The sequence below is a fragment of the Syngnathus typhle genome, linkage group LG11 (genome assembly GCF_033458585.1).
Source record: "Syngnathus typhle isolate RoL2023-S1 ecotype Sweden linkage group LG11, RoL_Styp_1.0, whole genome shotgun sequence".
In the NCBI taxonomy this organism is placed as follows: domain Eukaryota; kingdom Metazoa; phylum Chordata; class Actinopteri; order Syngnathiformes; family Syngnathidae; genus Syngnathus; species Syngnathus typhle.
In genome coordinates, this window is record NC_083748.1 from 8,602,729 (window position 1) to 8,627,039 (window position 24,311).

Consider the following 24,311-nt stretch of genomic DNA (forward strand, 5'->3'; position numbering starts at 1 on the left):
TGCAAGCGAGAAATGAAATTTTATTTGTTTGACGCCATAAAAATTGTCTGTGGAAAACATCATTAAATAATTGTAATAGAAATAAAGGTATGATCGTGATCAAAGTCCACAAGGACAACAGGGATGTGAAAGGGAGAACTAGAAAACCAGGGCAGGCTGGGATTTAGTAAGTGGGTTGAATGAGGAAAATGGACAGATTAACAAACAAAACAAGCCCCACTCAAAACTCCTTTTATTGCACGCAGACAAGGCTGTGGCCATATGTGGTTTAACCTCGTACTAGCTAGTAAGTTTATAAATACTGAAGATATCCAATCCTCCAGGGGGGAACTACATTCGCTTCCCTATCTCACGCATGTCTGCTTCCAGATCACTTCCAGCTCACACCGGGTAGCAAAATTGCCTTTTGGGTTTTTGAGAGGCGCCATAACTGTGCATGTCAGAACAAGTGGGGTTTCCCAACCCCCCCCCCCTCGTCTCATAGCATATTTTCAGCTGCATCTGTCAGCTTCTTTTACACACAGTAGTTGCCCCAGCATCACACAGCGGCTGAACACCAACCAAACTCAAGGTTTTTGACACATCTGGATAATAGGAAAACAGAAACTCTGGTAATTATAGATGCCGTTAATTTAGGATGGCATAAACCTTGAGATTGGGTGGTCGTTTAATGCTCTTGTTAAGCAATGTATGTTTACGTGCATCTAAAATAAGATCGAAAAAATTGCATAAAATACATGTAAAATTTAATTTAGCATTACATTTTCTTTATAACAAGATAAATCTGTATAAAAATAATGATAGCATATATCTGAATGCTCCTTCAAGACAATTAGAGTTGAGTTTAAAAAGAACTCTCCATCTTAAAGTCATTTTGTACTTTTCCATTCTTATCCTGCCCTGTACACAGAACGAGCTTCATTTCATGGTTGGTAGAGGAGACCAGGACTTTGTTGATCTTGGCAAAACTCTGACTTATGTCCATGAAGGTTTTTCGTTTGGTTTCAGGTAGAATGATAAAGAGGTAGACAGCCGCCACCACGCAGAAGCCCACAAAAACCAGGAAAGCAAATGGCCCCAGCACCTCCTACATAAAACACAAAAGAAAGCCTAAGGCAAATCCGATGCATGTTTTCCCAATGGGTTTAAAATAATTCAAATTAATTTGTCATTTACAGGTTGTCACAAAGAGTAGTAAACATGCTTTAATTAAAAACGGACACTTAATTATCTTAACAAACATATTTTAGGCTTGTGTTAAATACATAAAACTTTTTGACATATAACTAATTTTGCCTTGTTTGATTACCCAAAGTGAGAATTTATGATTCAAAAGTCTTGTTTGGGTGTTTTGGTCTGACCTTGAGCGTCGGTGCACAGGAGGACAGAACATAATTACTCCCGTATGCGTCTACCTGCTCTAGTTGATGACGAGACCCTAATAACCACGACTGCAATGGAGACCAATCTATTGTGTGAGCTGTTATATCACTCCGGCTGTTGACACAGTTTGCCCGTGTTGAGTGAATTTCATAAGAGCACTATTAAACGACATCGTGCAAAAGGCCCTGCCCCACTTTGCATTTGGCCACTGTGATGTAATGCTCATCTGCAAAGTTAAAACATACAACAAAAACGTTCCCTTTCTCTCCCAGCTGTTCTGGACCGTGAGGCCCCACTCAGCTCGTGTGAAACCATGTCACGATATCCGATACTGAGAATGAACTGCGGAAGCCGACTGTCTGGGACAGCATGTCCAGGGCGGGACGGAACGCGGAGAAACCCGACAGGATCCAAGTGAGAAGCCCTGCTGAGTCAGGATACAGAGGTGAGGAGGTCCTTTTAAAACCGCGGGACGAATCCCAACATATTTACACCCATTATGGCCAGTCAAACGATTTGCTTTCTGGGGCAGCACTTTGTCATAATCTGTGGTGGAGGTGTGTGCTGTAGACTGCAGCGGATTATACGCATGTGAGAAGGGTTTTATAGATTTACGGCGTCCCACTGGATGCCGAGTGAAGGACAGCGCCTGTGGAGCATGAAAGACTTAACCGTACACCACATGACAGGAGCATAACTGCAAATATCCACAGTGGGCTATTTAGGGGGTTTATGGATTATTGCGTTTCCATTACATCCTCGCCGCCCGATAATTGGGAGACACACTGTCGCTGCTGAGAAAGAAACGCAGTTATGAATCATAACAATCACTCGCCACTTTGCCTTACATGTGCTCAGTATATATGTGTATACATATATATTTACATATATGTATACATTCCGTTTCCATGCTACCAACCCAAAGCGAACTATCAACTTCTTTAATTACATGCTGTCTGGCCTTGTGTTTTTCACTTATGTCACTTAGGTTAGTTCTGCTCCGAGAGACTGATAAAGTCATCCAATCTCATCTCTGCACGTTAACAAGGCTGCTGGCAAATTTGCGACATTCTATTCCTGTCTTAGTAGAAGTTTAATTACACTCATGCTGTGGAGAAAGAGAGGTTGAAGTCATTTCTCGCCGGTGTGCAATTGAATGTATAAAAATAGTGAATGTCCTTTGGGGTTAAATACTGGTATGGTTTATAAATTTGACTTTTAAGTTTGACTTTATAGCCCTAACCTTGACGGCAAAATACATTTTTCAACAACGCATGTTGATCGTCAGTAACATAAGATAAATGTTATGATAAAATAAATATAGTAGGATGGGTTGTACACTACCATAAAATACGGTTAAATCATTAAAATGTAATATTTCTGATATTGTTTTATACTCAAAGCAATGTTAGAATCCCATCACCCATCTCTATAGTAGCGGATCATTTTCTTTAAACGGCACCTGTACAAAAAAAACGATTAAAAAAACATTTTTTGGACTCAGAGGTGAGGGAGGGGTTGACTTACCTGTATAAAAGGAAACAGGAGACCTACTGCAAAGTTGGACAGCCAGTTCACAATCCCCGCAATCATGAAGGCGGCCGGCCTGTAGGATTGCTCAAACAGTTCACCGGTCAGGATGAACGGGATGCCACCTGCCCAAAAAAAACATACCAAGAATGTTGTCAGTTGTCAGTGGAGCAAACGCAATGAGATCATGTGAAAGAGAAAGTGAGTAGTTTATTCTGTTCCGGTTTGGTTACGCACCATTGAACGCATACAAGGCAAAATGATTACACAAGAGTCTCCTGCGTCTGTCTCACTGGGATTTACGGAATTGCTCTTGTGGACCTTTGCTTATAATGAGCCAGCTGCTGAGCAAATACGGCCACTCGCTGCTATAGGACCGTTAGTGGGAGCCAGGAGGCCAGCAATTTGAAGATCTTAAAAAATGCTCCACAAACATCGCTAGAATTCCCATTTTCAAATAAGCAATATAGCAAATAGCAGCAAGCTATATTGAGCTATTCAGCCCAAATGAAAAAAAAAAACCTTTATGTTTTACGCAAAACATCTAAACCTTTACAATTCTGATATTCCATATAGCCCATGCCATTAAATCTGTGTTACCATGGCAACAGACCGCACACAATATACATATATTACCATGGTAACAGCTGTAAACGTGTACCACGAAATATTTCCAACCATGCATTCAAAATTAAAAGGGTATTTGTTCATCCCATTAGCAAAAGGAATGGAGATTCATTTAAATGTGCTCCCATTTACCTTGTTAGTGTGAAGGCGAAGTTGTTCTTTTTTTTTATTATTTTTTATTTTTTTTATTTTTTTTTATAAACAATCCGTTTCTTACAGCCCATGGTGTGAGTCACAAATAAATTTTCATTTGTTTCATTATTATATGTGGAGCCAAAGAGGAATAATTTTAACAATAATTGCCTGAACTTAACTCTTAAAAATAAAATAACAGAAAGCCACGATAATGAAGACCTCAAAAATGATAATCATCATCATTATCGTCATACCTTTTATTTGAAAGAAGCTTTCAGACCACACAAGGGAAATGAACGGCAAAACCAAGGTAAAAAATGAGAAGAAGACATGACACACAAAAAATTTAGTCTTTAAGAGAGACTATTGCATGACACAATTTTTTTTTTTTTGCCTTTAATTAGTGGTAAGTTCCAGAGGTGTGCTAACACATTTTAAAAGAAACTACTTTTGGGAAAGTCTTCAAATTAGACATGTATTGGCAAACAAGCATAACGAAAAATGTGTTTACCCCCGTCAAGGATGTAATGAATGCGTACTTGAGGAATTTTTATCTGAAGCGAGCACCCCTGCTGCAAAAACAAGCCGTTAACACGAGCCAACCGCCTTCGCCAGTGGTGTTTGACTATGACAGATGGTTTGGCACACGCTTCCTATTTTTCAACAGTGTATTGTGTAATCATATGAACAAAGCATAACACACATCAAATGGCACTTTTAAACTCTAATCTCACTGGGCATGATGTATTTAATAGAAAAAAAGCAGTGTCGATAACAACTGTCACAGAAACGATTTCGCAACCATAAATTGTGTCTTGTCTGCATTCCGTTTTATCCCTTTATCTTGAAATGCGCTGCGGCTTGAAGAAAATAACAGTGAGAATGTTTCATATAAGAAATGAGAAAAATTGTGTTTTTTGATCAAATGCAATCCATCCTGTTTTGCTCAAGATCACTTGTAGGCTAAATCCTATTCCAGCAGACTTACAATGAACGGCCAGGAATGCCCTTGCCAATCCACTGTCAATCAAGAAAGGCTTTTTCCAAATTGTTCCTATTAAGGTAGAAGCAGAGAATTTTCACAGCAATGTGTGTTTATACACCCTTGCACCTGTAGATACCCCCTAAAGGCTCAAGTGATATAAAGTGCTTATACTAAAAAGTCTGCGGTTGAATTGGAGGTGGCAAATCGAGCCCAGTTTCTGAGAAAATAGTTGTTACCTTAAAAAGGAAGGGAAAAGATATTTGGGATGACAGAGCAGGTTCATGCTGCAGGCAATATGATATACATGAGCCAAATTCCCTACCCTGCGGCATTCGTCGACACTCAAGTGGGATGCGGAAAAGGAAGACACTGCCAGGATTTTTTTTTTCTTCTCTTCAAAGGAAGCTCAAAGAAATTCTCAAGTCTGGTAACTAACGCCTCCTTTAAATTTCTGACAACACAGACACCACCCATTGGGTCTCAAAGTCCAAAGTTGAAAGTATTTCAGAGTCTTTGAAAAGACTCTGCAGCCGTGATTAAACAAAAATATGACATGGCAGTCAGTAGAAACAATAAACATAGCTTAACCTGCAGATGGTCTTTTGGCGCGCTGAATAAAAAGAACAGCCTTGAAGCTCTAAGCGCAATGGTGTTAAATATGGCCCATTAAAATCCTGCGACAACAGGCCCAAGGATGTTTGGGTCAATATTTTGATGTGTTTGTGGAGTGCACAGAGCCTCAGGTCACACAAGGATTGGAATTGAAATGGTTCCTTGAAGGTGACCTTCACTATAAATGTTTGTCAATTCTCAAGGTGAGCGAGTATGGGCACAAGACAAAATAGCGATTAATGTCTTGTGAGAGCCTGATCACCCAAATTGTTTGAAAACAAACCTGGCAGATGAATTGTATAATACATTTCATTGAATAATTGTATTCTATTACCACTGTATGCCTTGTGAGGACACACACACACGCACGCATATTTGTTTCTTATACTTCCCCGCTTCATTTCGACAATCCTTTTAATTAAATCTTGCAACAATAGCAACCACACATCAAGTGTCACCTTGGCTGTGGTTCATTCCACAGAATCTCCATTAACATTTCCAACAATTGATATTTTCCCAATGTTTTTGCATGATCACCAAGGTGACTCAAACAAAAGGTGAATTTTTGCATGTTCAAGCACCAAATAGATTCTACTGTAATATTACAAACGGCTATTAGGGAAATACAACTGAATTGAAAACTGTTGACCCCGCATTATCATCATTGTCATTTAAATTCCTAATTTACTAATTTTACTGGTCTCTATCCGACCAGGCTCCATTCGATTTATAAGCTACCAACAGTTAATGAATAATCCTAACCAAATTATTCCCTCTGTTCAGATAGGAAGAGCTTTTATGTTGACTTTTTTTTTTTTTTTCTTCCAGCGCTGTTAAAGAGCCATTATGACATCTGGGATTACTTCACTAGACTGATTTATCTTCATCTCTTTGAAAACAGTCACTGATGCAAGAATTTCATTCTTTTGGATTCACTTTTAATGAATATTTATGATCTAAAGATTGTGACTGTTATGTTTGCCACATCTTGGATAATAATAATACTTTAATATTAATAATAATAATAATAACAACATTACCCAACCATGAGAGTTCGTGGGGGGGGGGCGTGGGGGGATTCAGGCGGTACGTCCTGAACTGGTCCCAGCCAAACTCATCCCACGGACGTCTTGGCTGTTCCATTTCTATCTGATTGTAGAGAATATGCTCAGACATTTGTGTCGTGAGTTGATGTGTGTCAGCCAAGTAATAATTTCGACTTGCATTTTCGACTTGCATTAACCACTTTTAAGTTGCTGTCATGTTGAGGGCCGCTCCTTTTGTAAATCTCACCGTGGATGCAAGGAGTCGGAATAATTTGAAAATGGTGTCCTCGCCTCGCCCAGATACATAGGGCGTCAATAACGTCTGCATCAGATAGCTCCTGTGCTTTTGTGTTGATTTTCATGGACCCAAAGGGGATTTGCTTACTTTCTTTTTCTCTTTTAATCCATGCTGGCCAAATCATTGCCCAAGGATGTCTAATTTGATGGTCATCAAATTAGCACAGAATAAAAAATGTTGTAACTCATCACGATTTTCCTGACAAATGAACATATTTCTAAGAATACTGAAAATGTCTCCCACAGTTTGCAGATGATCACTCGAGGAAATGCGTGAATGTGACCTTTGAGAACTAGGCCAACCAAGGACTCGCCACTCAGAATAGCTTTGCATACATTGCAACATTAGAGTACTGGTGCATACGTATGTTATTGACACCCGATCACTTCTTTAATGGTCAATAGCAAAATAGAAAATCCATTATCATAACTGTGACAATGCCATTGCTGAAAATATGAGAAAAACAAACATCCTTTAAAGTTAGCACAAAAACAAAAAGACAACATGCATGGAGATTTTGTGCAGATAGCATTCCGTCTGCTCAATTTGGATGCCCTTTACATTAATTAAGAATGAACAGATGGCTTGTTTGTTTCTTCCTCACTGCTTGCTGCTTCATGGTTCTGAAAGTTCTTACCGGTAATAAGTACCAAAGTTATGGACCAATTTAGGTACAGAGTACCTATTATTGTGAAATCAAATGGTATATCCGTACCTCCGCTAATGCATGTACACCCACGTCCTAAAACTACTAAGTTTGAAATCCAAAGCAGTTCTTTTTCAGATAGAACATATCACTGCAAAGATTTTTTTTTTTACTGATGTCCTCTTTAAATGCCTTATCCAACGGTGATGAAAAAAGTGTCGCCTATTTAATCCGTATCGAAAATCTAATTTCTCAGGTTGATTCCCTGCTATTTATTAATGCATGATAAAACACTGGCAGCATATCTCACCAGTGAGGATTAATGTCAAACCAGCTGCACATGGAGAACAGCAAGGAATGCTAAATTTGGATAAAAAAAAAAAAAAAAGGTTTAGGTGAAATGAACGATCCTTTCTGTCATGTTTTAGTGTTATTGGTTAATTATGGGCAAATATTACCACGATAGAAAGACTTCTCGGTAATTGTGGCTCGTGGCTCATAATTGGAATTGTAGCATAGCAGCATGCTATGAAGATGATATAAAACACAATTTGTATGCTCCCACAAATGCGCCTACCAGATGTATGAAATCCTTACAGTGTCAAGTGGAGCTGAGCTTCTTGCAAGTGTGTTCGTGCATACAAAAGCAGGAGCTCATTGCCTGTTATTACAGTTTGAGTAAGAATTAAACCACACATGCTGAACAGCCAATAATCCGGCAAGCTGTAGTACAATCTGCTCATTTGTTTACATCAAAATGTTCAAAAGTAATGAGGCGGGATTATGAAATAAAAGTATTACCTGGTCCAGAGCAGAAGGACGCAATCACTGCCAGTAAACAGGCATAACTGAGGTAAGGCATCCATGATACACGGTCCTAGAAAAAGAAAGGGAAATTATCATTAGCATTAATAAGGCAAAATGAAAATCCTTATGCGCATTGGTACTTGACATCAATGTAAAAAAAAAAAAAGTTCTCCCGTCCCTTATTTTGTTCAACCGTCAATTCAGTTTTTTTTCTTTCTTCGTAATGTTGCCGTATTACAAACACAATACTGGGACAAGACTAGATCGGGAGGAGAGCAATCCAAAAAGAATCTTACTTGAAAATTCAAGAACACTGTGAGTAGACTGAAGCACACTGCCATGGCGCAGAATCCAAATATGAGCAGAGGTTTCCGCCCAATTCGTTCTATCACTAGACCCTGCAAACAGGACAAAGGCAGCTTTCAAGTTATATGGGAAAGTCATTTGCTATGCTATTAGAATTTAAAAATTCAACCCTGCTACATTTATAATTCTGTGTTTAAAAGCCAGAATAAATATTTGAAATATAAGATGTTTGTGCCCTGCCACGCTATATCCATCTTATCATGGTCAAGCTTGTCTTTATGGTATTCACGATTCTGGTCCAACCTTACTGCTCGGAGGCTGTAGAAAAAGGTCATTGCTGTTTGTACAATATTGTACGTATCCCACCAGCTCAGCAGAGACAAGGTGGAAAGGGAACATGCGCGTGTGTGTTTGGGCAACCTTACACCTGACAATTCATTGTACGAGTGTGTCTGTGTGTCCCATTTGCCCTGAAGACAGAGGGCATTTCTCTACCAGACACTTCTGCAGCCACACACACGCATAAAAAAAATATCAGCAGAGCTGCAGCCCATTAAAAGCCTTAAGGGTATAATTCCTGTGTGACTTGGTTTGGAAGAGGATAGAACCTAAAAGATTGCGTATGGTACATGGGCAGAAAACGTGCTTTGTTCTCAAAGGGAGGCCAAAATCGTCCATCCGAATTATTCCGGACAAAGTCAGTTGGAATAGGCCCCAGTTACCCGTGACGTGAGTGAGAAAAAGACATAATTGCAGTCTACAATGTCCAATTCTTCTTCAAACTGTTGTCTGTGCTATTGGAAGAGCTTTGAGTGCCCTCATTTTCTTGTTGGTTATGAAATTATTATTATTTCGATTACTTTCACAATAGATAAGAACAGAACGTACACGCCGGAAAATATACTGACACTGAATGAAATGGGCGTTCTCACAGAGCATGTCTCATCTGCACTTCTTGGCAGAGGCAACAGAGGTCAAAGCTGTGACTTTAGCGCTCATGGTTGACAGGACTAAAATGTCTCGTCATTATTCATCACATCAAGAAGTAGACGAGCCATTAAAGACAAGTAGCCACAGCTTTAGGCACCACTGGCCCTTCATATGCCGTCGCTTCAGCACCATCCCCAGATAAACCCTTGGGAGAGGCGTTGAGTGTGAAAATGTACTTTGTTTGGCTTTCACAGTCACACTGGTGACAATGAAACACAAAGACATTAAGAGGACAGGCAAAAGACTTTACCTGAACTCTTCGAGTTTTAGAGCTGCACCGATTAATCGATTAATTGACAACTATCCAATCATCAAGTTAACTGTCTTTATAATCGATGAATTGTTTTGAGACTTACCGTATTTTCCGGACTATAAGGCGCACCTGAAAACCTAAAATCTTCTCAAAAGCCGACAGTGCGCCTTATAGTCCAGTGCGCCTTATATATGGACTAAATTCAAACTGGCTCGAAGCATTCTGTCATGAAATCAAGCATAAGTGGCCTTGCTGAAGACTATGAATCATGAATCAAAAAGACTATGGATCATTATTTTGTGATTATAAAGTCCTTTGTTGCATCTGAAGTTGAAATAAAAAAGATAAAATGGAGAATGATTTGATTTGGATTAAAAATCTGACATGATGCATTAATGGTACGCCTTATAGTCCAGTGTGCCTTATATAGGGACAAAGTTTTAAAATGGGCCATTCATTGAAGGTGCGCCTTATAGTCCGGTGCGCTTTATAGTCCGGAAAATACGGTAATTTAATTTCAAATTTCCAAATTCTATCTAATTCAGAAAATATATTTTTTAGCAATTTTTTCCAATTTTTTATGTTACGGACCAAACTAGCAACCCAATTTTAGTTTATTTATGTAATTGCACTGTCGATTTAATTTTATATCCAGTTTCTGAATGAAGGGACAGAAATGAAAATCCGTAACAGTTAAGAAACAAATGTCTTCGTTTTGGAGAAAGTCGAAAGGACTTCCGTCACAAATATAACTAAAAAAAAGTAGATGTACAGATTTAGTGGAGGACATCATGAGCTATATAATAATAAATAAAAACAAGTGAGGGATGAGTCATAAAATGAGGAACTGATGGAGGGCAGTTTACACAAGCGTCTGAGGTCATACACACAGACACACACACGCACACACACTCAACCGCATCAGTTGTATAAGCAACTACAATCCCAATGTAAAAACAAGATTTATATACTGTACAAAAAGCACTTAAAAATGGCAGCAGTGCAATGCGAGCAGACTATCAATAGTGCATTGATAGCAAAGTTATTGAAGCATGAAAAGTGGTCATGATTGCACAAACGTTTCTGGAAATGTTGCGCTGTAACCCAGAAAATGAAAAGTTTGAAAAGCAATATTTAACAAAAAACAAATGAAATACACTAGCAGCCAATAAGCAACAGTCAAAAAAGGTCTTGTATTATAATTTACAATGTGACAAGTGAGCTGAATGTAGAAATGAACTGAAATATGTATTTGACTCCAATCATTGGCTTTAACTAGATCTAAAATTCAAACACTTTGGGTCTCCATTTCCAACCTCCATCCGTATGAGCACAGCCAACTTTATTCACAGCTTGAAGCAGCTTCTCTCATTCCCTTTAATCGATGAAACCCAGGCTTGTTATTTTAGCTGTTTCAATTCAGTAATTGAGGAATAGAAAATATTATCGTTACCTTGATAATGCTTGGCTCACTAACACAAAGCCGGTAAATACAGGACCGCATGTAGTGTGTATAGTTATATTAAACTGGATTCAAGGCTTTTCTCGTCTGACAATTCACTGGTTCAATAAATAGTGTGAAAAAAAAAAATTGCTCCTGCTGTGTCAGATTAATGCTGGAGCATGGAAATGCTTGCTGTTTGTTCAAATTTGCCAAGTGGTAACGTTATGTGTAGATTATTGGAGAAATTGTTCGAAAACTACAAGTATGTCTCCATGCACTCTTTACTGTGTATAATGAAACACCTTTTGGCCAATTACAGCCACTCCATAATGATTTCTGGAGACAAATTCGCTATTGTATATTTTTTCTTATTTAAAGGGTTCATGTGGGGATATTAAAGTAGTTCATGAGTTATAACCACAAATGCAATAGAAGAACAATGATGAAAACCCCAACAACAAATAGGCTATAAACTGTATCTGCTATTGTGTGCTACCAGAGAAGATGTACTTGGAAATGACTAAATTATTCAACATCATGATTGGCATTTAATACAGTACTAAAATGTTTACAAATGTGAGGCCTGTCAGAATCGAAAAACAGGTTCAATGTGGTTTAAGTCAAGGGAACCAAAAAACACAACCTCGGGTGTTTATGAATGATTTAAAGTGGCAATACTCACAGAGATGATTGCGGAAAAAGTCTCTATTCCTCCTGTGCTGAGGGTTATGTACGGAATAATATTTGGAGTAAAGCCTGCTTCTTGAAGGATCCCATTGGTGTAGTACCAAATCTGTAAAAAAAATTATAATGGTTTATCACTGAAACTCAGCAAAACATGCTAATTAAGCTAATGTCTGTAAATGGTTCGCAAGTTGCTGTCCATTTAACCAAAAATGCAAAAATATACAATATGAGCTGTTTTGTTTCTTCATAAAACAGCACCTCGGAAAATCCTTGACAGGACGGCGCATATACTTTGTTTTGTTCCATTGAAAGAGGTGCAAACATTATTTTTCCACTAATTGCAATCATGATTGCGATCACTTGAAAAGCTGATTATAAATAATCAGATCAATTCAACATAATGTATAATACAGCCTTTCAAGGTGCTAATTAGCAGTTCAGACATTTTGAACATTTTGAACTAAATTACTACTTAGTCATTTAAACAAAAAAAAAAAAAAAGATGAATCATCCTGTTATTAAATTTGAATGACAGAGTGAAAGGTGCATCTTACGGCATTGAGGCCACAGAGCTGATAGCTGGCCATGGTGACTATGATGGTAATGAGCTGCCAGCGAACCTCCCGACTCTTCAGAAGCTGTAACATAGAGACCGTGTGGAGATTTTCCTGAGCTCGTGCCTCAGCGTGGACCTCTTCCAATTCTAAAGAAACATCATTTTTTCCAAGGAATTTCTGAAAAGCTGATTAAAACACACGCACACAAATAGCATTAGAATAGGTGAAAAAATAATAATTAAAACCATCATAAGGTTAATTGCATGCTCACATTTGCCATCTAATAACAAATTAATAACTCATTTATCTTTGGTAGTTTTTCCAAATAAAAAAAAGAATGACCACAATTTCAAATAAAACAAGGCGAGGCATTTTCTTTTATACAACACATTTCATACACATGATAACTCCATATATTTCACATAAGTATAACATTTAAAATTATTTAAAAACAAAACAAAGACATTTAGATGTAAACCGCAATTAAGGACTCTTTGAATAAATTGGGCTTAGTTCGGATTAAACTGCAATTACACTGGGGTTGACTCTACGTCTGTTGGCATCTTATTACAAATAAGATAGATAACAGAATTGTATGAATGTTTGAGATGTTTAATCGTGTGTGCGTTTTTGCACCTTTGTTTCCGAACTTGTCAAGAGGGAATTTGTTGGCGTGAACACATTTTCTTCACTTCATGTCATGAAATTAAAACCTGGCGGTGACAGGACCTCAGGGTATGAGCAGATTGAGGGCACAACCTAGTTTGGGAAACGCTTCAAACAAAATGAGGACAAAACCCAAAAAAAAAAAGTATCTCTGATTGGTACCGCCGTAAAAGGAGTAAATGTAAACATTGGAAAGCACAAGAAATGGAGCAACGTTTGTGTGTCTCAAAAAAATGTTTATGACGTCAAAGTTATCCCGAGATATTCACCATCAACATTATCCTTTTAAAATTATTTCAATATCAGCCTGGCCCACAAAGGCCAATGAAGGGAAGATTATTTCTGTAACCTCAGCGGTAATAACAAAGCCACTGTAATAATGGCAAGATGGTGACATAATAAAAGGACATTGTAGGGAGGGGAAATATAATCCAAGGATATAATTTAGCAATCCAGCATGAATCATGACAAAGGAATACGCTTTAAATCAGGTCGACTAAATAATGTAAATATGTTCTTATGTGATTATCATGGTCAATGTAAATGTAGCCAGAGCCACTCGAGATGTGACCTACTTTACTTCCCTGTGAAGGAGGACATTTGGGGCATGTCTTTGCAGTGGCCGATTTCTTTACAATACTTTGAGACGAGCAAAGAAAGAAAAGAGATGCCATGATAAGATTTTTTTATCTTATCCAATTATCTGTAGTTTAGCCGAGTAAGGCCGGAAGCTTTAATGATGTGAAGCGCACGGAGTGACCTGTCTATGAAATGCTCTTTAAAAATTAATGCGGCAGCCCACCAAAGTGCACAAAGAGCAAACAAGTGTTCACAATCACATCCAGTGTCTTCATGTTTTGGGAAAATAGAAAATCCATACGAGCATAAGGGAAGACAAACTGTTTCAAGACTCAAACTTCAAAACTGTGACACGGTTATGGTATTCACTTGCAGGAATAAATTCAAACTTTTTTGCAGCGCAAGCAAAACATTTTAGGCAATTATCCTTAATGTCAATGAGCTCCATTAAATAAAAGTATATAACAGTCTCCTTGACCTTTTAGAAATATTTATACACAGAAATGTAAATCAGACAGATTAAATTATTGAGCAAAAATAATTTTAAATACAGCTGTGTCAAGGTATTTATGGATCTATTGAACAACAGTCAACCCATTACCACGCTAATTTGTGACTTTACGCCAGTCATTTAAAAAACATGGATAAAGCTAAACATTGTTTTTTTACTATTTCATGTATCACTGGTATGATGAAAAAATAAAATTACATCTGTGTGCAAGGTTGCGAAAGACCAGTCACTATTAATATTCATTACTAGTGTCAAGGTTTATCACTGCAAGGTTCTGCACCACTTTTGTTTCTTTTTGTGGTTTTGTTGTTTTCAGCAAAAACATAACCAGAAAGACATCATCAATATTCTATACTGTATTCTCCAGCTTCTCAAGGAGCAAAAAGTTACTAGACTAGTGGGATGTCGTCGATGCAAGGGTTTGCGAGTATTGCAACGCAGTGTTAGTTACCTCTCTTGGCTGCAGCCTCATCCCTCCTCTCAATCAGTAGGTAACGAGGACTTTCTGGGAGGAAAGGCAGAATGCAGAGCTGTAGCACTGCGGGCAACGCCAGGAAGGAAAATAAGTAGTTCCACCTCGATTCCTGCAGTCACATATCACCAAACGATAATGGAATTAGTGTTATCAAGTTCGGTGATATATGCTCAGGTCTGACTATTGCGAGCAACAGTTGTTGTAAAATCATAATGTGTGTGTGTGCGTGTGTGCGTGTGTGTGTCAAAGTAGCTGTCACGTTTTGTTTTTTTCCCATCGCTGTGTGCTAAATGAAACACAAAATCAGTTAGTGATAAGGCCAATATAATAAATTCGAAGAATCTGACTTTTATTTGTTATTCTATGCAGTGGAAGTAGCGGCAAAGATGAATAGACAACCAAAGACAGATTTATGAGAATAGTAGAGGCAATTTACATTGTCTCAGTGCGGCATGGCCCACAATCTTTGAAATGTGCCTTAGAAGCTACATATTCATCATTCATTGGCTGGTAAATTTATAATAGTGAATATGAGGCATTATATTTTCAAGGGACCATACAGATAATGTATATTTCAACATTGCGCAGGTTGTTACCAGAGCAAAATCTTCCCTCAGTATTCCATCCATCCATCCATCCATCCATCCATCCATCCATCCATCCATCCATCCATCCATCCATCCATCCATCCATCCATCCATCCATCCATCCATCCATCCATCCATCCATCCATCCATCCATCCATCCATCCATCCATCCATCCATCCATCCATCCATCCATCCATTCAGCCATCCATCTTCAATATTAAATTATTATTTTTATTTTTTCTACTTAATGTCTCATAATAACACTGGGATCATAGTAATAATGGTAAATGCTGCCTTAAGGTTACAGTAAAAGGACTGTAATTAGTCTATAGCAAGGCGCTGCAGGTGTTTTTTTTTTATTGCAGCCACAGGCTACGACTGCCATTAAATCCACCACGGGAAAATGAGAGAGATGAAGAGGGAGAGACAGTCAGACAGAAATAGCGAGAACCAAAGAACATAGCTCATATCGTGTTATTAATGTTCAACCTGGATAATTTACCTTCTTCACCTAAGCGATTACTTCTGGTCCCTTTTGACAGGTCTTTAGGTAGTGGAAGCTCAGCATCCCAATAATAACTTTGGTGTTTGGAGTATTATTAATTAGTGTTTATTAGTAGTGTAATCATTGTAAGCTGAAAAGGCCCAAGACACTTTCACGTTTATCTGATGAAAATATAGTGTGATTTTTCAACAAAACAAAATGATCTGTGTCCTCCTGCATTTTTTAAAATATTGTGGAAATATTAGTTAGCAAACGTATTTTATAACGACATGTTTTTATGGTCATAGCAATTGGTCTCCATAAGCTCAATTTAATAATGTGCTCTGTGAGGCTATTGTTGTTGTTTTTTCCACTCTGAGTCGTCACATGCTACATGGCTGAGACTGAAGGGTGCATTGTCATGCTGTGGTTGAATGCAGGTGGAAAAAGAAAACAAAAAACTTTTTTCTTATGGCCTTTGCTGACAGTACAAAGCAAAAGTGAAAATCAGTTTCATGGCAGCTTCCCACAAATAGATGCAGGAGACCAAAATGGTTTCTGAAGTAGGTAAGCTCTAATGGAAATGTCAGAAGGACCAGACAGTTTAGTTCTGCATTTATATGCCGGTCTTCATTGCTTTGCCGAACCAAAAAGGACAAAGAAAATGTACTCTAGCAAGAAAAGAACAACCCGGTTGGAAATCATCAATAGCTGATCGTTAATTGAAAATCTTTAATTCAACAGCAAGCTGTGAGATGTAATTGGCTGTCACTTACTTATAGTTGTTTACAGTCTAATGCATGATGGATTACACTGTGCACTGCAGTAATTATCTGATACATGCTGGCATAAACATCCAATTTCTTTTTTTTTTTTTTTTTACAGCTTTGAGTTATATTGACACTCATTATGTCATATATCTTTTTGTCCTTCATTTATACTTTAAAAGGATTTGTACGGTTCACCTACCAGAATCAAGAAACAAATTGTCCATTAGCTCAACATTCGTCTCATTTGAATTGATTTCTTTATTCATTTTAGTTGAATGTAGTAATTACCAAGCCTGAGAAAAAAATGACATGCCGACTTGCAGACAAGGACTGTGGGGGTCATCAGCGCCGTGCTCAAGGACACCTCGACAGTGCTCAAAAAGCAGACTACCCTCCCTGCAGCAACAAAGTGAAATCTGTGGGAATACTCTGACCCTCTGATCTGAAGTAAAGCCAACAGAGAGTCTCGGCCACCCTACAATCAATAGCAATTACTGAATTAAAAAAGCATTGCTTGGCCTTGGTTCAAAGTGAACTTCACAAAAGAAGACACAGTGTTATAGGAACATAAACCGAAGTGTGCAATAAAATGCTATGCACCATTTCAGTGAACAAGCACATAAGCAAAAATGAAAAATACATGTATTTTCCTGTTATTGTTTTTCATTCGACTAGGTAATACCAAAAAAAAAAATTCCTTACAAATATTTATTGAGCTTATCAAATTATTATGCGTTGTTTAGTGATGGACGCATAAAATCGGTCAGTGTAGTCAAAACAAAATTCTGTTATAAATTGGGGGGCACCCCCTTTAAGGTTCGGTGAGCATTGCAGCGGCTAAAAATATACCCACGTCGAGACAAATGTCATTTTGGAGTTTGTGTGACAGCCAGATGACTTACAACTGATTTATTCAGTATGTACAAGTGATGATAAGTACTGACATTTTTCTATGCGCTGTAAACAGCCCCCGACAGAGCGTCATGATGGATTTTCAAAGCAACAGTATGAATGAAGCAAGGCCCATTGGCTGTGAAAGAGCCTACTTGATAAAATGACACGTTCTGTGAAGTGTTTCCGGTAGCAGAACTCTGTAAAGGATTATCGAGATTAGAAGATTCATCCCCGCTGCTGTATTGGAATAAACACGGGAGCGTGCATTGGCTAACCGTGATGGTCAGAAAGAAATAGCATTTGTCAAAGCTTATTACTATTACATCTTTGAGTCCTAATCATAGAAGCTTTCACCAAGACCCCATAAATGTTTTGCATTTTATCACCATTGGCATTATCTGAATATATCACTCATCATGCATCTGGTATGCGCTTCTGTAAAATGACTGCCAAGCAGCCTAAAGGGTGCCAGATAGGTCGTATGAATACATTACGTGTAGGACAGGTCACTAGTCATGAATTACAAATGAATTGTGCCGTCCTCGTGTGCAAATGTCAATGCAAAGGAAGGCTGGATTTGCACTGCTTGCTTCAATACAGATTTATTTGTTTGCAATGTAAAGGATGGGCACACAAACATGCCTAGGCTAATATTTTAAGACAAGATTTGTACATGTTGATTATTGTTTTTTAGTTCCGTGTTGTCCTTGCTCTGAGTGTGTTTGTAATTTTCACGCAATTTTCAACCATAAAACGACTGTGAGCTTTCCTTTTTAATGGCTATTGATGTTATTATTATTGGCAGAACCTGAAAAAGGAACGACAGCCGTTTGACTTTGTACTATCTGTTCCAAACATTGGCACTATTATGATTTAACCAAGCAGCACAGGCCAGCGGTGAGTGAAATAAGCCAAAGTGGCTTAACAGCTTTTACAGATCAATGCCCAAGAAGAGAAAAAAAGTTGCAGAGCAAAGCTGCTTCTGGAAAGTTTTATCAAGGGGGATGAATACCAAACAATGTTCATCTTCTTTGAACAAAAGTTGTCAGAAGTCATTTGGGAACAAAAAATCTGAGGAACAAAAAGTGTTAAATAGTGAGCAAATATCACAATAATGGCCTTTGGGTTTTCCCTCCTGCTTCTTGCCCAAAGTTACTTCAAACAGGATAAGTGGTAGAAAAATGGATGGAAATAGGGATATGGTCTCACATCAGTACTTGCCCCAGATTTCCTGCCCCACAACCCCCCTGAGGTTTTGCTTTCTTTATTCTTCTCAGGCTGCCGCATCGTAAAACAGCTAAGGCCTTCAGATATTTCATTGACACCTTCTCTTTATGTATTTTCTGCTCAAGAAAATGAAACTTGCAGCCATTTCCAATCATATCACACCATTTTCGAAGCAATCAGACTTTTTAATTTGCGCAAGATCTTGCTGTGACATCATTGACCGAGCTTCGCCACACTTGAAATGAGCCGTTATGAATTTGTTTGATCATATTTACATAAGAATCCATCGCTCACCTGGCCCAACAGCTCAGGTAGACCCAGCACCTGACCGACAAACACTCCGAGACAGATCAGAATTGAGTTGAACTGACCGATGGAACCCCGGATATATCTCGGGGAAATTTCTCCAAGATACATTGGTAGTACGCTGAGAGCTATACCTATGAAGAAAGAAAAAAAACAAGACATTCAAATAATCAGAATACATTTAAAAAAAAATAGAAGGGCTGTTGAAAGTCTTTTTTTTTGCTGAATTTGCCCCCACAATCAAATCAATTCTAGAATAAATTAAGAGGTAAACTTTGTATAAATGTAAACCCTAAAGGAAAGATTTCGCCTTGCTGTCAATTGATTTGATTGTGTTAATCCAACCAGAGAAGAGCTGTCATAATGTTTTACTTAAATGTCAGAGCTGCCTTGCAGATTTTTCATCGCAGTTATGGCCTTTCTATTCCTTTTTTTTTTTTTTTACATCTTTGATAAAAATGTCAAAGGTTTTAAGCTTAAAAATCATGTTGGATTTTCTTGAACCAACATTTAATACTCAAAATTAAATTCCCGGGGTAGCTCTAACTGCAGTTGGAGTCACCATGGTCAACTACAAAGCATTACAAGGCCAAGGTTGTTAATGAGATATGTAAGCGGTGGATGCTTGTTAGTTTCTTTTCTGGCGCGATTTTGAAAAGATTTTTTTTTTTTCTCCTCCTTCAGATCTGTATCAGACACAAGAAATAAATGTTTTTATAGAACATCATTGTTACGATACGTATTAGTGTATGTAAGACTACAGCTTCTGATTCTCCATAAACATGTCTAGAAGCTTAAAATGAATTGGCGACATTGCTTTAATGTCCCTGTTTATTAATCAGCTCTTTCCAACATCTAATCAAAGTAGCAATTCTTCCCTACTACAGAAACTCAGTGGAGTTGATGATTGGGACTAAATGCTAATTTCATGGTCACTGCACAACCAACAAACACAAACACACACACAGGTAATTTCAAATCACCATCTCGCACCACGGAGTATACGCAACAACATATCCATATTTTTCACAGCTGTTTTCATCGCCACTGACTATATTATATCATATTGTAAGGGTGCAAAGGTGGGCAGAAGGGGAAGTTAGTTGACAGAATATATATGGGGTCCTTCATTTCCTTGATCAAAATCAACTTGAGCTCATGCTGTAGATGTGAAAAGCTACATTTCAATTGATTCTGTGTTTACTTATGCAGGTGACACAGTAAAATGGACACAAAAAAATACAGACGCCGCCAACGAGAAAAGTCATCTGTGTGGGCTGAGCCACGGAACGTTACACTTACCAGAGTCCACTCCCATGATGAATCGACCTATGATGAGCATCTCAAAGGACCGGGCCCTCTCTCCGAAGGTCAGCAGCAATGCAGCTATCACAGCAAAGATGTTATTCAGTAACAAGGTTCCTTTTCTGTTTAGAAAAAAACAAACAATCCAATAAATTACAATCCATTGAGACAATAAATAAATAGATAAATAGATAAATCGATAAATAAAGACTGCCATGGTATGGCTCAAGAAGGTGAATGATCCGTCTTGACTTATTTAGTTTATGGTTTACTTTGTAGGAAAGAAGTTCTAGTAAGTTTGTAGGACTCTTAAGTTATGAAAGTTCACTACACTTAATATCTTTAGAAGCACGTCTTTTTCCAAAGCTCAAGCAACACCCCCCTTGTGGCATTCATGTTTTCGTTCAAGCGGCGCAGTAGCATTTTGTCAGAGAGCGCCGACTTTGCCTCGTAAATTTAATTTAATTGGATCTGTGTACAGCGTGGCCCGTAGGGGTTTCCCCCATTTGAACATTCCCCCAGTGAGTGTTTTTACCACTAATTTAAGATCTCCATTGAGATAAGCTGGTCTTCTTTGAATAATTCAGGACAACACTGTATGAAAAGCGAGGGCCACTTGGGAACTTTTAATGAGTCAGTCGACTTGATTTACATAGTCTTTATAAGATATTAAACACTCAACTCAATTCCTGGTCTGATCTATGGATTTTAGCTTTTTTGGAAACTATTTTGCGGTGAAAAAAAATACCAGCTCAAGCAATGGTTCCAAACTGAGAATAAAAGATGAATAATAATTCTCAAATTGTCAGCAATATGGATCACACGTTTTAAGTTGAGATAGCCAAGAGCCATAGTAAAGCATCTTTACTACCCGGAATGAGTGAGAATAAATAATTGACATAGGGTTCTAGTGACATCCTCGTCCCCTATGTATAATTATATCATTGCCACAAAATGAATAAATTAAGTATCAGCCGATACCCTTTATTCCTTCCTGAGTCTTAAATCTCATAAATGTTCCAAAATATCTAGATTTTTTTTTCAGCCTGGCCAGTGTTATGATACAAGTGGAGAAAAGAAAGCTATTAATAACACATCAAAGATGGAGAAATGTATCCCAAACATACTCACCTTCCCAATGTTTTTATTGGCCAAGAGACAGCAAGTGTTCCACAAAGGCCCCCAATAGCAAATATGGAGACTGTGATGGACCAAAGTAGTGTGACTGTCTCTGCTCCGGCCGGTTCATCATATCTCTCCATCCATGTCTGATTGTAAAAAGCTTTAATGTACTGAAAAGGAATAAAAAAGAAATCAACATTTAGAAAAGTGTTACCCAACATCTACTGACCCAAAGGCACATCTTTTAAATTAGAAAAAATAAAACTTCCCCGAAAAACATACAGCAGAGTGAAGATTGAATTTCCCTCAAAGAATTTGTGTGGTTCACTCACCACAGTCTCCTGAATGAACAGTTAATGGCTTTTGATCGGATCAAGCTTGTGACTTCTAAAATTGTGGATTTGGTCTCACTGATTCAATGAGGCGAGTGCACGTGTGTATTTTAATGCGGTGGTTGAGAATTGAAAAGCTTAGAGCCTTAGAATAACTCAACGAAATAAGATGCAAAGCAGCTTGATTGACTGTATAAATTTCATACACGTATTAAAAACAAATACTTAAAGGCATATACAAATAAAATAATTGAAGACATTTAAGAGCAAAGAAAACACACACAAACAAACAAAAAACTAAAATGCTAGCGATGCTTTGAAGCCTTCAATCATAGTTGTTTTTACCTTGGAATTAAAAGCATTTTATTACAAAGATGCCCATGAAATAGAATTAATTAATAATATATTATAATGTCATATCAGGTAAATAGACTTGCATGACCCTGAGCTTTTAAAGTGACTACACAGAGATGTGGATTTGGCTACTTTCCCATGGGATTAACCCCCCCCCCCCCCCCCCCCCCCTTTAACTTTATTATTATACAGTAATGATCCCTGAGTGGATAGTTTGAGGCCCTGGGCAGTTTGGGGGCACCTTGACAGTGCTCACAAAGAATCTGGCGTCTCCAGTCCTTTATCTTAATTTACATATTTCTCACTCATGGCAGGTCTTGGATCTGTAACTCTCTAGTCCTCAAGCCAATAACCAAAAGAGCTAAGTGTCTTTGCCCGAAGTTTAAAGACTCACTGAATCTGCTTACTCCAAGAAAAGAGATGCAGGGGCTTTTTTTTTTCTTCCCTCCTGCCCCTAGTGCCATCACCATCATTTTCCTTTGACAGTTCTAAAACATTTATTTCAGCGATGACCCCCATGTCCTCCTTTCACTGCATGACAATGACCTTCTGTCTCCAGAGCGTGATAAAAATCACAGCACGTTCAGTTGGTTTAGCCGATGGGAGCAAAGACGAGTTCCCTTGTGCCTGTTTTTGATGGAATGATGGGAAAAGATCGGCGGCTAGTAATCAAACGTTAAATTTCATTAATCAGCTGAAGTGGGCCTATTTCTCCCCATAGCAGCAATTCTGTAGTTGTCTTCACCTCCGTGACATCTCCATCGCTCCTTGAAATCCTCGTGGGATCAACTTGCGTGATGCTCAGAGCCAGGGAGAATTTTAGGATCAGAATTTTAGAGGGGTGCTAACTGTTTTGCTACCAGAGCACACTCGGGGGGTGGGAGCTTGCACTTTTGTTGGTAAAATATAACATTTACACCAACATCCCAAACTTGTTAAAAAAACAACAACTCTTAAATATTGGGAGGGAGAGCTTGGATTTAATTTAAGGGTGCCTTAGCACATCCCAAAATGGTCTAGACACATCTGTGCTACTCTACCCATTCGTCTCATTATGGCATCCATGATTACATGTTACAGCAAGATCTTCACAATAATTCAGCGATGCCTGCTATTTACATATTCATGAATAAAATATGTTCCGCTAGACAGGCTGTCGACCAACAACCGCCCACTTAGCCAGTCTGTAGACAGAATTTAGCAAGAAAGTTTTTTTTTTTTTTACTTTAGTATTTAAATAGACTTTTAAAAAAAAACTTTTTTCTTGGCACATTAGCTAGTCACTATTATTTATTTCCAGTGTGGGAGGAAGTGAAATAAGAGTCAAGTGATTATGGTTGTGTAGCCGAGTCGAGGGCAGTTGGACTTACCAGTGCCGGAGCATTGACGACAGAGAGGTTGTAGCCATAAAGGAAAGACGAGCCCAAGGCACCGAAAAAAGCTGCACTTAGCAGACAGGACGTGACCCGCTTCTATTGAGAAAGCACACAAAAATAGAGTCATGTGAACTCAAATTAGAGGTTTTTGTGAGGGTATTCAAAATGTTGTTGATCAAACTCAAGGTTCATTGTAAAGTCAATGCACACGCTTTTAACGCCGACCTAAGTCCACGGAGGGAAACATTCACTTTCCATAAAAATGTTTTACATGGTTTCATATGTACATAATCTCCACGGGAACCTTTGCACCTTTCACTGCCTAAACATTGCACAGCTAAGTCTTGCTTGTTTGGGATTCCATACACTAACCTTTTTGTCGCGCCGGTTCTTTTCAGGCGACTCGGCATTCTGTGGTTTATCCATTTTAGCGGTTCAGTGAATCTTCTGCTGATACAAGACACTCGTATGCAGATAAGGCCCATTTCACAATAAAGATGAGGAAGTGGGAAAATCTAAAAAAGATAGATCTGGATCCTGCATATGACTTTGCTATATTACAGCACCATGCATGCAGTCACATGTTTGGGATTTATTCTTACAGAGGAAATTATGACAAATGATCTATACAACCAACATAAGATCTGCTTTAATTTGGAGGATGTCAGGATAATGCCACATAAATACATAAATCAACACAACTACGGAGAGAACATTAAACTCCACCCAGGAAGAGCTGAGCCAGTATGTCTCAAGCTTCAGTGCAATAATTATTCTTTTTTTTTGTCTTTTGCATATTTTGCAATGATCACCAATATGACGTAAAAGACTGATTCTGCCACCAAGTGGTCATAAAAATGGAATGCAACATTTTGAATGGCAATTTAGGCATAGGTAATTACTTGGAGCTTTGAGAATGACTCGCTATTTCATGATAGTTTTTTTTTTTTCTTTTCCCCTGAGGACTTTGGAACAATTATGCTCTTGTATGTATAGTAAACGGTGGAGGCCAGTAT

General features: G+C 38.2%; 1 protein-coding gene across 12 annotated transcripts in view; it reads right to left on the minus strand.

Moving 5' to 3' along the window:
* Positions 1–24,311, minus strand: part of slc2a9l2 (solute carrier family 2 member 9, like 2) — a 25,921-nt gene continuing 1,610 nt past the window's right edge. For 4 of the 12 annotated variants that reach the window (XM_061290486.1, XM_061290488.1, XM_061290482.1 and 1 more), the window contains exons 2-13: positions 23,668–23,742; positions 23,290–23,391; positions 21,243–21,403; positions 20,109–20,233; positions 18,795–18,940; positions 14,514–14,646; positions 12,304–12,491; positions 11,745–11,855; positions 8,366–8,467; positions 8,064–8,139; positions 2,911–3,038; positions 1–1,087 (exon numbers count right to left, since the gene is read on the minus strand). In XM_061290486.1, coding sequence (XP_061146470.1) covers positions 845–1,087; positions 2,911–3,038; positions 8,064–8,139; positions 8,366–8,467; positions 11,745–11,855; positions 12,304–12,491; positions 14,514–14,646; positions 18,795–18,940; positions 20,109–20,233; positions 21,243–21,403; positions 23,290–23,391; positions 23,668–23,721 — 1,569 coding nt within the window. In that variant the 5' untranslated portion in view covers positions 23,722–23,742 and the 3' untranslated portion in view covers positions 1–844. Of the gene's footprint in view, positions 1,088–2,910; positions 3,039–8,063; positions 8,140–8,365; positions 8,468–11,744; positions 11,856–12,303; positions 12,492–14,513; positions 14,647–18,794; positions 18,941–20,108; positions 20,234–21,242; positions 21,404–23,289; positions 23,392–23,667; positions 23,811–24,311 lie in introns of all 12 variants that reach the window. The other 8 variants (XM_061290481.1, XM_061290479.1, XM_061290478.1 and 5 more) reach the window with 4 other exon arrangements.